General features: G+C 43.4%; 1 protein-coding gene across 4 annotated transcripts in view; it reads right to left on the reverse strand.

Annotated features, from left to right (window-relative positions):
• Positions 1–1,045: 1,045 nt before the first annotated feature.
• Positions 1,046–14,113, reverse strand: part of LOC106583880 (vesicle-fusing ATPase) — a 50,350-nt gene continuing 37,282 nt past the window's right edge. For 3 of the 4 annotated variants that reach the window (XM_014168501.2, XM_014168499.2, XM_045706276.1), the window contains 10 exons: positions 12,512–12,699; positions 5,828–5,923; positions 5,532–5,688; positions 5,250–5,383; positions 4,785–4,851; positions 4,463–4,542; positions 4,181–4,315; positions 3,919–4,032; positions 3,624–3,679; positions 1,046–2,002 (listed from right to left, as the gene is read on the reverse strand). In XM_014168501.2, the coding sequence (XP_014023976.1) occupies positions 1,960–2,002; positions 3,624–3,679; positions 3,919–4,032; positions 4,181–4,315; positions 4,463–4,542; positions 4,785–4,851; positions 5,250–5,383; positions 5,532–5,688; positions 5,828–5,923; positions 12,512–12,699 (1,070 nt within the window). In that variant the 3' untranslated portion in view covers positions 1,046–1,959. Of the gene's footprint in view, positions 2,003–3,138; positions 3,183–3,623; positions 3,680–3,918; positions 4,033–4,180; positions 4,316–4,462; positions 4,543–4,784; positions 4,852–5,249; positions 5,384–5,531; positions 5,689–5,827; positions 5,924–12,511; positions 12,700–14,113 lie in introns of all 4 variants that reach the window. The other variant, XM_014168500.2, reaches the window with a different exon arrangement.

Consider the following 14,113-nt stretch of genomic DNA (forward strand, 5'->3'; position numbering starts at 1 on the left):
TTTTTATTAAACTGGTGAACAAGAAACAAAAATAACTTCTTAGTAAAGAGCAATTTTTCAAGCAAGACTTTTGCTAGGAATGTCTTGGGAGTGGTCTGAGTGGGGAGGGGAAAACTGAAAGTTAGCAGTTATTGGATCTCTCTTTGTTATTGGTGTATTAGCTAATTCATTGCCTGGCGATGTCACCAGGGTGGGACAAAACGCCATCCCACCAAAACAGGCTGCAATTTCAGGTGGTCTTTTCAAACAGCACTTACACTAAAAGGGTATTATCATAATTTTCACAATTGTGGAAATATATATAAAACACAGGAAATCACGTTTTTTCATTGCCTTTAATTAAACAATAGTATGACAGGGTAGGAAACAAAAAGTTGGTCAGTGTTTCCAAAGGGACCTTTATTAGTGGGGAAGATTTAAAATGGTATAAAATCATGCCCTTACAGTGTACACCTGTCCAGATGAGCGCTTTGTCCCTAAAGGTCATGTGTAGGTTAAACTGTGCTGTGAAAGTTTGTGGTGTGGTCCACTGTTTGTTTATTTGTGTCAGTAGTTTGTTTAAATTTGACAATATCCAAATGTTTGTTTAATCTGTTACGGATACCGTAGTTGCCTCTTCACTGTTAACGTTGAGACTGGTGTTTTGCAGGTACTATTTATTGAAGCTGCCTGTTGAGGACTTGTGAGGCATTTGTTTCTCACACTACACACTCTAATGTACTTCTTGCTCAGTTGTGCACCGGGGCCTCCCACTCCTCTTTCTATTCTGGTTAGAGACAATTTTCGCTGTTCTGTGAAGGGAGTAATACACAGCGTTGTACCAGATCTTCAGTTTCTTGGCAATTTCTCACATGGAATAGCCTTCATTTCTCAGAACAAGAATAGACTGACGAGTTTCAGAAGAAAGTCCTTTGTTTCTGGCCATTTTGAGCCTGTATTCAAACCCACAAATGCTGATGATGCTATCCAACTTATGTGACTTGGTAATAAAAAAAATACTACTGAACTTATTTAGGTTTGCCATAATAAAAGTGTTGAATACTTATTGACTCAAGCTTACTTTTTTTAATTAATTTGTAATCATTTCCAAAAACATAATTTATTGCAATAATACATCTGTATGTTGACACACATGGTCAATTGACAGAACATAAAAAGAGCCTTTGACAACAAGTACTGTTCACATGTAATAAATAAAGTAATAAATTAACAAATGCATCACAACAAAAGACTGGTCAAATTTGGATTAAACTACACACACATACTGTACTTACGCACAGACACACTCACTCTTACAGGCACACACAGAAGCAATGCTTATTCATTCACAATCTTCAAGTTTGTATTGAGATGAACAACGATACTGATATATATTACTCAATAGAATGATTTGAAGTAATTAATGATATACTGTATTTAATATATACTATGTACAGAAAATAAATAATAAGGGTAGAGGGAAATACAGTTACACCAGAAACGACACTTCTCACTTCCACTACACTGTATGTTATCATCTGAATACTCAAAATATTTTGATGACTTGCGCTTCATATGAATCTATGTGCATATATAATACATATATCATGTTTTCAAGACTGATATATCTACTGGTCTGAATAAATATAGATAGCAAGACAGATACACAGTGCTGTAAATACAGAAAGCTAAAACATACATGGCTAAATATACGCACAATGCACAAGACAGGACTTTGCAATCCATATTGCATTTCATACAGATAACATATTGGAACAGTGCGATTTTCAATAGGTTTCTGTAATGTGATATGTCGATAGTGTCAGGTGGATGGATGATGACGACAGTTGCCGCTGAAACATGCGTGGGTGAGAGGGGACGACTTCTTCTCCCTCTCGGATTGGTTGGATGAGAATGGATGACGAACAGAGGACGTCCTCCTCTCCTCCTTTTGTCTCTTGGTCAGACGCTCCTTCAGCTCTAGTCGAACTTGTAGCTGCGGTCATTGCGGTCGGTGCGTTCTCTGGAGAGACAGACGTGTGGAGAGATGAGAATAAAACTGATTCAGACTCCTTTAGGTGACAATGATTTACCAGTGTCCCCAACCTTAAACACCTGACGTATCATAAACCACATCCTACTGTACTACAGCATGTACTCACACAACAACAAAAAAAGGCAGAAAAAAAATGTTGAACAGGATATGCTATAAAACAAGAAGAGAACCATAATGGTGAACTATATCTTTAAACAGTAATTTTAGCACTTTAATGACCTTTCTAATATACGGTAATTGTGTAGAATGTCTATTCAAAAGGAAAGCAAAGACTTCATTTTGTTGGCTAGCTTTCCTCAAATCTTGCAAAAATGCTTCAGAACAATTTGTAAAAAAAAAAAAACAGCAATCTAGGACAGGGGTGCACAACTCAGGCCCTAGGGTTCTGCAGTCTTGCTGCTTTTGTTTCTCCCTGGTACTTGATGTCACAGATTCCCAGGTAGAAGTCGGTCTGTAGTTCAAAGGGCTTGAGGACTGAGGCTATGCACCCCTGATTTTGAATAAGTGGTGTCCATTGTCAGAGACTATCACAGCAGGGTCATATCAGCCACTAAATCTGGACAATATGTCATGACATAGGGAGGGAATGATCATAAGGTTGTCTTATGTAATGTTTTTATTACATCGACATGATTGAGGCACAGGAGTGGCAGGTACGTCATGCATATAAATCTTCTGTAACAACCTCATAACGCGGTCATTATAATGACATAAAATGTTATAAAATGTCTTCACAGCTGATGTCAGTTTACCTAAACAATAGCTTCTTTAATGACAAGTGTTAAATCAGTTTCCATAAGCTGATATATTTGACCGCAACTGTATATGCTTGATGTCATTGTTTGATAATGTGATCATTGAAATGTAGAATTTGGTTGCTCATAGCACAAACTGGTCAGAGGGTATTCCTCGTAAATGGGTATGTAAATAGTTACAGGAACGATCTCAGAAGTGCCAGCAGGGCCTTCTAGAGCTCTAAAACATTGGCATCCTTGTAATGAAGCTGAATGAGGGAAGCTATTCCCTAAAGCTAGAGGCGGTAGCTAGGGAAGCTAGTTAAATGTCTGGGTAGCTAGCCTCGTAGCTTCTACTGATGGCCTTACCCTCAGCGACAGCTTAAATTCGGATGTGCTTGGCGTCATCCAACCTGGTGATGACAAAATGAGATCACACCGGTCAACGACTGATACACTGACTGCATTGGCAGCCAGTGGGCAAGTAAAGTGATAGTATGACAACTTTATTCATAGCCCTCTTCAAGAACATGAACAAGCGTGATACAGTGTTTCATGTTCATAGGATCTCATGTGTCAGTGTGTCAGTCAAATAAGTAATACTGATGTACTAGTACTACTAGTAATATAGTAAATTGTGTTTTTTACTTTAGCCTTAGATATGTGCCTGTTATTGTGTATCCTTGTTGTAAAATTCACAGAGATTGAAATGGAGTAATGGATATGCAAGAGAGGAAGGCAGGGTTATAAAGTCAAAGAAAGGAAGTGATTGGGTGGCTGTGATTGAGTTGCAGGCAGGCAGGGTGAAGGTGATTGCATGGGTGGGTAAGGGGGAGGGGTTGGGGAGTACTCACGCCCCCTCATCTCTAAGAAGCTGCAGGAACTTAGTGACTCTGTACTCCACATCCATCTGGAGGAAGGAAGCAGGAAACCAAAGATTAACACCAGTGGTTTACAGAAGAAGAAAAAGAAGACACACCTTGACAGTGCAAATATGTGGCATTATGCAGGCTCTACCGTATAAAACCGTTTGCACCACTTCTTGAGGCATGAGACCTTTCTAGCGACCATAGCTACTGGATGATGCTTGTGGTCGACTGTTCTGCAGCTGAACGATGATGAGGAGGAGGAGTGCTGATTGCCACTGACCTGCAGAGACATTTCGATTAGCATCAGGAGCTTCTTGATGCCAATCCAGACCCTCTTTCCCTTGACGTGCTGGCCGATGGTGACCCGCTCTGCGTCCGTGAAGCTTCCTAGTAGCTACAAAGGATACAATGTCAATGAGTAAACAAAATGGCACACAAGCAAGACAGTAGCATTAGCTACTAAAATTCTTCATCAATATTTATATTGTGTGTGTTCACTTGTTTGTTTGTGTGTGTGGGTGTGTGTGCGTGTGTGTGCATACCTCTAGGGCTTCCACCAGGTGTTCTCCAGTAGAGATGTTGGGGACGTGGATGGTGGTACTGAAGGCATCCAGCATCTCCATCTCCTGCAGCACCTCCTTACGGCTGGTGGTTCCAATGATCAACAGCTTACGGCCCTGTAGACAGAGTAAAGCACAGACAGAGTTACACACACGTACATGCACACACTTATACACATAGACACACAGACTGGTGTAAATAAACACATTAATGTAACTCAACACCTGCATTAAGTAATGTTGAACTGAACAGTGAACACTCACTTTAGGAGGAGTCTTCTTCAGCAGCACCAGCAGGGCCTGGAGAACCATGTTGGAGAAGCGAGGTCCAATGGGGACGTAGTCTAAAGGAGTGGAGCACAAAGAAATCAGAACAGTACTTCAGACAGAACCCACTAGTGTTGCTGCTGATTCTTTTAGCATTGAAGACTGGGTCTTGGCTTTAGATACAGTGTTTTGTTTATCTGCAGCATCATTAGAAAGTTAAAGAGATACGAGTTTGTTGCTCCGCTAGAGATGGAATTAGGAGGTCCACTAGACTAAAAGGAGAATGAGGTTTCAGAGGAATGTGGAGGTAGAGAATCACCTAGGAGACGCTCAATGTCATCCACCACCACACAGCTCAGCTGAGACTTGTAGGCATCCTCAAAGATCTGAGGGAAGGAAGGCAGGGGATACAGAGTTAAATAACACAAAAAGACTGTATAATAATACCATACAGTAAGTATTGGCAATAATCTCTTTCTTCTGCTCTTAGTTGTTATCGATACATCAGATAGGAAAAGGGGGAGACCGATAAACTGGAGAGAAGTAGCTAGTAAGAGAGGGGGACCCAGGGATCGAACCACCAACTCTATGGGGCAATGCGTGGTCCAAAGTCAGCAGCGCCACAACTAGTCTACCATTCGACCAGATTCTGGCACAGTGGCCATCTCTTTCTATAGGCATGGTGCCAGCCTTACAAAGACATCGGGGTCAAAACACTTAATAAAACTGCAGCAGCATTCAACAGTATGCAGGTATCTATTTTTCTTTCATGGTGCACATCCACCTTCTTGATAGCCAGGCACTTGGAGTTTTCGGAGAAACCGATCATCTTGTCTGGGGAACAGATCTTAATGAAGGGGAACTCTGAGCTCTCCGAGATTTGGGCAGCCAGGGCCGTCTTTCCACTGTGAGGGGGTCCTAAGAGGACAGATGGACAAATAAAGACTATTAGAGAGAGGGGGGGGGCTGTTTTTCAACTGTGTGTGCGCTCCACCTGCATGTGCCTACGCTCACTTGCATGTGTATATGTGTGTTCGCTCACACGTGTGTGTGTGGTCAGGCCTACCCTCCAGTAGCACAGCCACCAGTGGTGTGCGGTCGCTGTTCTTGGTCTGCTGCACCAGCAGCTCCCCGTCATCCAGCACACGGGTCACAGGGTCGCCCCACTTGATGATGCCGTTCATGATGTAGCTGGCGTAGTCCTCCTGGTTGGAACCAAATGCCTGGGGGAGGAAGAGGATAAAGAGGGGGAGTGGGCAAAACTTTTTAGGATTGGAATGACAGTCTAAGGGTCAATCTCAAATGACACCCTATTCACTTTTACTGTCCTTTGAAATACACATATAGTAGAGAGATACTTACTGGTTTAATGTCATTGTTCAGGGAGCCCATGAAGTCGCTTCTGGTGACCTGCAGCTTCTCGGCTCTCTCTGTGTCCACCTCCACTGTGGCTGTGGCCTGGAACCACAGAAATAAATAGTCTGATCTGACTGTGATATACAGTAAACTTAACAAAGGACAAAGTTATGGCAGAGATGAATAAAAGCCCCTGAAAGCACATTGCTAAGGGGTGGAGTCTAACCATGTCATGTGTGTTCAAAGCTGTCAATTGGATAGTCTAAGCCAGGTATTCCCAGACTGGGGTACGCGCAATGCCATCGGGCTTCGCCAAATAAAAATGTAATTAACTTTTTTTTTTATAAAAAAATTATTTCTAAAATTAAATATGTACAGTGGGGAGAACAAATATTTGATAACCTGCAAAATCGGCAGTGTTTCCTACTTACATTACATTTAAGTCATTTAGCAGACGCTCTTATCCAGAGCGACTTACAAAATGGTGCATTCACCTTATGATATCCAGTGGAACAACCACTTTACAATAGTGCATCTAAATCTTTTAAGGGGGGGGGGTTAAAAGGATTACTTTATCCTATCCTAGGTATTCCTTAAAGAGGTGGGGTTTCAGGTGTCTCCGGAAGGTGGTGATTGACTCCGCTGTCCTGGCGTCGTGAGGGAGCTTGTTCCACCATTGGGGTGCCAGAGCAGCGAACAGTTTTGACTGGGCTGAGCGGGAACTGTGCTTCCTCAGAGGTAGGGGGGCCAGCAGGCCAGTGGTGGATGAACGCAGTGCCCTTGTTTGGGTGTAGGGCCTGATCAGAGCCTGAAGGTATGGAGGTGCCGTTCCCTTCACAGCTCCGTAGGCAATCACCATGGTCTTGTAGCGGATGCGAGCTTCAACTGGAAGCCAGTGGAGAGAGCGGAGGAGCGGGGTGACGTGAGAGAACTTGGGAAGGTTGAACACCAGACGGGCTGCGGCGTTCTGGATGAGTTGTAGGGGTTTAATGGCACAGGCAGGGAGCCCAGCCAACAGCGAGTTGCAGTAATCCAGACGGGAGATGACAAGTGCCTGGATTAGGACCTGCGCCGCTTCCTGTGTGAGGCAGGGTCGTACTCTGCGAATGTTGTAGAGCATGAACCTACAGGATCGGGTCACCGCCTTGATGTTAGTGGAGAACGACAGGGTGTTGTCCAGGATCACGCCAAGGTTCTTAGCACTCTGGGAGGAGGACACAAGGGAGTTGTCAACCGTGATGGCGAGATCATGGAACGGGCAGTCCTTCCCCGGGAGGAAGAGCAGCTCCGTCTTGCCGAGGTTCAGCTTGAGCTGGTGATCCGTCATCCACACTGATATTGTGTCATATATAGTATCATATACACTGATACTTACAAAGCATGTAGAGGTCTGTAATTTTTATCATAGGTACACTTCAATTGTGAGAGACGGAATCTAAAACAAAAATCCAGAAAATCACATTGTATGATTTTTAAGTAATTAATTGGCATTTTATTGCATGACATAAGTATTTGATACATCAGAAAAGCAGAACTTAATATTTGGTACAGAAACCTTTGTTTGCAATTACAGAGATCATACGTTTCCTGTAGTTCTTGACCAGGTTTGCACACACTGCAGCAGGGATTTTGGCCCACTCTTCCATACAGACCTTCTCCAGATCCTTCAGGTTTCGGGGCTGTCGCTGGGCAATACGGACTTTCAGCTCCCTCCAAAGATTATCTATTGGGTTCAGGTCTGGAGACTGGCTAGGCCACTCCAGGACCTTGAGATGCTTCTTACGGAGCCACTCCTCAGTTGCCCTGGCTGTGTGTTTCGGGTCGTTGTCATGCTGGAAGACCCAGCCACAACCCATCTTCAATGCTCTTACTGAGGGAAGGAGGTTGTTGGCCAAGATCTCGCGATACATGGCCCCATCCATCCTCCCCTCAATAGGGTGCAGTCGTCCTGTCCCCTTTGCAGAAAAGCATCCCCAAAGAATGATGTTTCCACCTCCATGCTTCACGTGTTCTTGGGGTTGTACTCATCCTTCTTCTTCCTCCAAACACAGCGAGTGGAGTTTAGACCAAAAAGCTCTATTTTTGTCTCATCAGACCACATGACCTTCTCCCATTCCTCCTCTGGATCATCCAGATGGTCATTGGCAAACTTCAGATGGGACTGGACATGCGCTAGCTTGAGCAGGGGGACCTTGCGTGCGCTGCAGGATTTTAATCCATGACGGCGTAGTGTGTTATTAATGGTTTTCTTTGAGACTGTGGTCCCAGCTCTCTTCAGGTCATTGACCAGGTCCTGCCGTGTAGTTCTGGGCTGATCCCTCACCTTCCTCATGATCATTGATGCCCCACGAGGTGAGATCTTGCATGGAGCCCCAGACCGAGGGTGATTGACCGTCATCTTGAACTTCTTCCATTTTCTAATAATTGCGCCAACAGTTGTTGCCTTCTCCCCAAGCTGCTTGCCTATTGTCCTGTAGCCCATCCCAGCCTTGTGCAGGTCTACAATTTTATCCCTGATGTCCTTACACAGCTCTCTGGTCTTGGCCATTGTGGAGAGGTTGGAGTCTGTTTGATTGAGTGTGTGGACACGTGTCTTTTATACAGGTAACGAGTTCAAGCAGCTGCATTTAATACAGGTAATGAGTGGAGAACAGGAGGGCTTCTTAAGGAAAAACTAACAGGTCTGTGAGAGCCGGAATTCTTACTGGTTGGTAGGTGATCAAATACTTATGTCATGCAATAAAATGCAAATGAATTACTTAAAAATCATACAATGTGATTTTCTGGATCTTTGTTTTAGATTCCGTCTCTCACAGTTGAAGTGTACATATGATAAAAATTACAGACCTCTACATGCTTTGTAAGTAGGAAAACCTGCAAAATCGGCAGTGTATCAAATACTTGTTCTCCCCACTGTATATATATGTTTTCAAACAGTCCATTTATATTTTCCAACAGGGCTATACATTTGGGTGAGGTTTTTTCTTCGACTGAGTAGCCTCGTTTCACTGCCAAAAATAAAATTAAACCATCTAGTGTCCAGCGAAATAACAACACAATGTCAAATACAGGTAGCCTAGTCAAATAATTAACATCCAATCACATTAACCGTTACTCTCTCGCGGGAATTCCACTAGAATTCCACTAGAGTGTTCCTGGGTTTTTGGGTTATGTTCTAGGTTAGTGTATTTCTATGTTAGATCTAGGTTGTTTAGTTCTATGTTTAGTTCATTGGGATTGGCCTTCAATCGGAGGCAGCTGTTCCTCGTTGCCTCTGATTGAAGGTCCTATGTATAGGGGTGTGTTTGTAATGGGAATTGTGGGTAGTTGTCTCTTGTTTAGTGTCGGTTCACCTGACAGGACTGTTAGTGTCGGGCGTTGTGGTTTGTATACGTGTTTGGGAGAGGCAGAGAATCCACTGGGATTCTCTGCCTCTAACCCTATTACAGGGGCTGAGCCACTGGCTTACTGGTGTTCTTCCATGCCGTCCATGGGAGGGGTGCGTCACTTGAGTGGGTTGAGTCACTGACGTGGTCTTCCTGTCTGGGTTGGCGCCCCCCCTTGGGTTGTGCCGTGGCGGAGATCTTTGTGGGCTATACTCGGCCTTGTCTTAGGACGGTAAGTTGGTGGTTGGAGACATCCCTCTAGTGGTGTGGGGGCTGTGCTTTGGCAAAGTGGGTGGGGTTATATCCTGCCTGTTTGGCCCTGTCCGGGGGTATCATCGGATGGGGCCACAGTGTCTTCTGATCCCTCCTGTCTCAGCCTCCAGTATTTATGCTGCAGTAGTTTGTGTCGGGGGGCTAGGGTCAGTCTACATCTGGAGTATTTCTCTTGTATTATCCGGTGTCCTGTGTGAATTTAAATATGCTCTCTCTAATTCTCTTTCTCTCGGAGGACCTGAGCCCTAGGACCATGCCTCAGGACTACCTGGCATGATGACTCCTTGCTGTCCCCAGTCCACCTGGCTGTGCTGCTGCTCCAGTTTCAACTGTTCTGCCTGCGGCTATGGAACCCTGACCTGTTCACCGGACGTGCTTGTTGCACCCTCGACAACTACTATGATTATTATTTGACCATGCTGGTCATTTATGAACATTTTAACATCTTGACCATTTTCTGTTATAATATCCACCCGGCACAGCCAGAAGAGGACTGGCCACCCCTCATAGCCTGGTTCCTCTCTAGGTTTCTTCCTAGGTTTTTGGCCTTTCTAGGGAGTTTTTTCTAGCCACCGTGCTTCTTTCACATGCATTGTTTGCTGTTTGGGGCTTTAGGCTGGGTTTCTGTACAGCACTTTGAGATATCAGCTGATGTACGAAGGGCTGTATAAATAAATTTGATTTGTTTGTTTTTCCTTCTTTTCACAATAAAGATGAGTATACATGTTCCCGCTGCGTTTTGGTCAATACCCTACGACACTCGTGACACACTAAGGGTCCGTATGTAGCCAAACGCAACTGCTACTCATTCCGTTTGCTAGAAAATTGATAAATGGTTAAAAAAAACGTAAGGCCCAGCGCTACTGGTATTACTGCTACTACCAGCAGTACTATACCTGCACCTGTCGACGACACAAGTTGTTCTGCTTCCACGAGCACACACAATGCTGGCATCAGTAATTCTACATTTGTTGTTAGCCCAGCTAGCATGGACACTGACAGTTGTGAATCTGATACAGCCGAAGAGTTACTGCCCCCTTACCCAGGAAAGCACCGAACAACAGACAGGGACGTTGGACCATCGAAGAGGCGCAAATATGAACTACATTGATTTGGGGTTCACTTATATTGGGAGTAGTGCCTTTCCTCAGCCACAGTGTGTTATATGTGCAAAAGTACTATCTCACAACTCGATGAAACCTTCACTCTTGCGCAGACATTTAGAAACAAAACATGCCAATTTGATAAATAAGCCACAGGAGTTTTTTGAGCGAGAATTAAGATGACTTTCTAGTAGTAAGACGTATAAAAGCAACAGATACCATTAATAAGAAGGGGCAAGAAGTGTCTTATATGGTGAGCTACCAAGTGGCTAGGACAGACAAGCCACATGCTATTGTGGAGGCCTTAATTCTTCCTGCTGCCGCGGATATGGCTGGGACATTGCTGGGGGAAAAGGCCAAAAAGCTATACAGACAATGCCTTCATCAAACAACACTGTTTCACGATGCATCACTGACATGGCAGGAGATGTTTTGAAACAATTACTGCTTTGCATACAAGCCTGTGAATTCTATGCGTTACACCTGGATGAGTCAACAGACTTGGCGGGCCTGGCACAGCTCCTGGTATATGGGAGACATAGTGGAGTGGTAACGAGTGTGCAAGCAGTTGCTCCCGATGCTACTTGGGTACACTGCAGCATCCACCAAGAGGCTCTTGCTGCCAAGGGAATGCCTGACAGCTTGAAAAACGTTTTGGACACTACAGTGAAAATGGTTAACTTTATTAAAGCAAGGCCCCTGAACTCTTGTGTATTTTCTGGACTATGCAATGATATGGGCAGCAACCATGTATCGCTTTTACAACATACAGAAGTGCGCTGGTTATCAAGGGGAAAAGTATTGACACGGTTATTTTAATTGAGAGACAAGCTTAAAGTTCTTTACTGACCATAATTTTCACTTGTCTGACCGCTTGCATGATGACGAGATTCTCACACGACTGGCCTATCTGAGTGATGTTTTTTCTCTCCTGAATGATCTGAATCTAGGATTACAGGGACTCTCTGCAACTATATTCAATGTGTTGGACAAAATTGAGGCTATGATTAAGAAGTTGGAGCTTTTCTCTGTCTGCATTAACAAGAACAACACACAGGTCTTTCCATCATTGTATGATTTTTTGTGTGCAAATGAACTCCAGCTAATGGACAATGTCAAATGTGATATAGCGAAGCACCTGAGTGAGTTGGGTGTGCAATTACGCAGGTATTTCCCGAAACGGATGACACAAACAACTGGATTCATTATCCCTTTCATGCCCTGCCTCCAGTCCACTTACCGATATCTGAACAAGAGAGCCTCATCGAAATTGCAACAAGCGGTTCTGTGAAAATGTAATTTAATCAGAAGCCACTGCCAGATTTCTGGATTGGGCTGTGCTCAGAGTGTCATGCCTTGGAAAATCGCCCTGTTAAGACACTGATGCCCTTTGCAACCACGTACCTATGTGAGAGTAGATTCTCGGGCCTCACTAGCATGAAAACTAAATACAGGCACAGACTGTGTGTGGAAAATTATTTAAGACTTAGTGTTTCCAATACAACCCAACATTGCAGTTATGTGCATCCTTTCAAGCACACCCTTCTCATTAACCTGTGGTGAGTTATTCCCAATTTTCGATGAACAAATAAGATGTAAGATGGTTAAATAAAAGAGCAAAATTTTTGATTATTATTATATTATTATTTGTGCCCTGGTCCTATAAGAGCTCTTTGTCACTTCCCACAAGCCGGGTTATGACAAAAACTCACACTCATTCTTATGTTTAATAAATGTATAGTATGTGTGTAGCAGGCTTAGAATGAAGGCAAAAAAACAACATTTGATTGTGCGCTGACCCTGGTGCTAGAGGGGGTACACAGCTGGAGGTTGAATGTTTGAAGGGGTACGGGACTATAAAAAGTTTGGGAACCACTGGTCTAAGCATATCATGGATGTTCATGTTTGTTGATTGGTTGGACTCTAACCTTAATGTGGCGGTTCATGGCTGTTGATTGGGCAGCTCTGACCAGTCCCTCCAGTTCAGCACCACTGTAGTTCTTGGTCCCGGCAGCCAGCTCCTTCACGTCCACATCAGGAGCCAGCAGGCCAAAGTCACGCATCTTATTAGTGTGAATGTTGAGAATCTGAACACGCCCCTTCTCATCCGGAAGACCTGAGAGGGAGGGAGGGAAGGAAGAATGAAAGTGGTAAAAATGCATTCAGGGAGGGAGAGAGGTCACTACAATAATACAAAAAAGGGTGGTGGAACATACGAAAAGGAACAACCCAGTGTCGTGTCTTTGGGGTACCATTAAACTGAAGACATGTTTATCAATTAACTCTCTGTAATTATTATCACGCGATTAAACTGATTAATCGTTTAATTGTAATTAACTAGGGGATCGGGGCACCAAGGAAAATATTCAGATTACAAAGTTATAATTTTCCTAATATAACTTTCCTATATTACAACATTATATATTATATTCTATTATAGTATAGGCCGATTATCTTCTGGTTTAAATGGTGTATTTTACCTCGCGTCCAGTCTCATTCCAAACGTCGTAAATTGTTGTATCTGCACGAACCCAGTCTTTACTAAGAGTCATCCATACATCAATTGTCTTAAAATCATTTATTTACTAAACTAAGTAATTCACAGAAAGTATACAAACAGTAATTATCGTCACAAAGAATTGGTAGAGTAATGTGCCCTAGTGGTCTAAACAGGCGTGGCTGGTGTCTTGTAGAACAATGGGTCATAAAATGTTCAGCTGAGGATGCACACAGAGTTCATTAATATTAATAATTGATATGCTAATCCTTTGCACATGAAAGCTCACTCATTTGGGAACAATTGCAATCAATATATATATATTTACGCTCAGTGTGTCGTCGGGATCCTTGTTGAAGAGTCTCTCTCTCTCTCTCTCTCTCTCTCTCTGAATGGATCTTTCAAAGCGACATTCATTAATGTCGTCATAGAATGGATGTTTCGTTGGTCTTCGCGTTCAATGATATAATTTCTAGCTGCAGACTATTAATTAATATCAAAGACTTGTTCTTATTCTATCAATAGTCTAAAAGTTAACCACGTGGTATAGTTCACTTTCAGTAGATGGATTGGATGGTCAAACCTATTGGCCAACTCGCAATGGAGTGGAGGCCTGGTCTGTTAGACAAGTAAATCAGGGTGGGTTTTATAGTGAACATAGAACAGGCTTGTCAAATGACTCCTGGTCCTGTCTGTGTCCCTGGGGGTGAGTTAACCTGTTAGGGCTAGGGGGCAGTATTGACACAGCTGGATAAAAAAACGTACCCGATTTAATCTGGTTACTACTCCTGCCCAGTAACTAGAATATGCATATAATTATTGGCTTTGGATAGAAAACACTCCAAAGTTTCTAAAACTGTTTGAATGGTGTCTGTGAGTATAACAGAACTCAAATGGCAGGTCAAAACCTGAGAAGATTCTGTACAGGAAGTACCCTGTCTGACCATTTCTTGGCCTTCTTTGCCATCTCTATCCATTACAGAGGATCTCTGCTGTTACGTGACACTTCCTACGGCTCCCATGGGCTCTCAGA

Source organism: Salmo salar, chromosome ssa23 (genome assembly GCF_905237065.1).
Source record: "Salmo salar chromosome ssa23, Ssal_v3.1, whole genome shotgun sequence".
Taxonomy (NCBI): domain Eukaryota; kingdom Metazoa; phylum Chordata; class Actinopteri; order Salmoniformes; family Salmonidae; genus Salmo; species Salmo salar.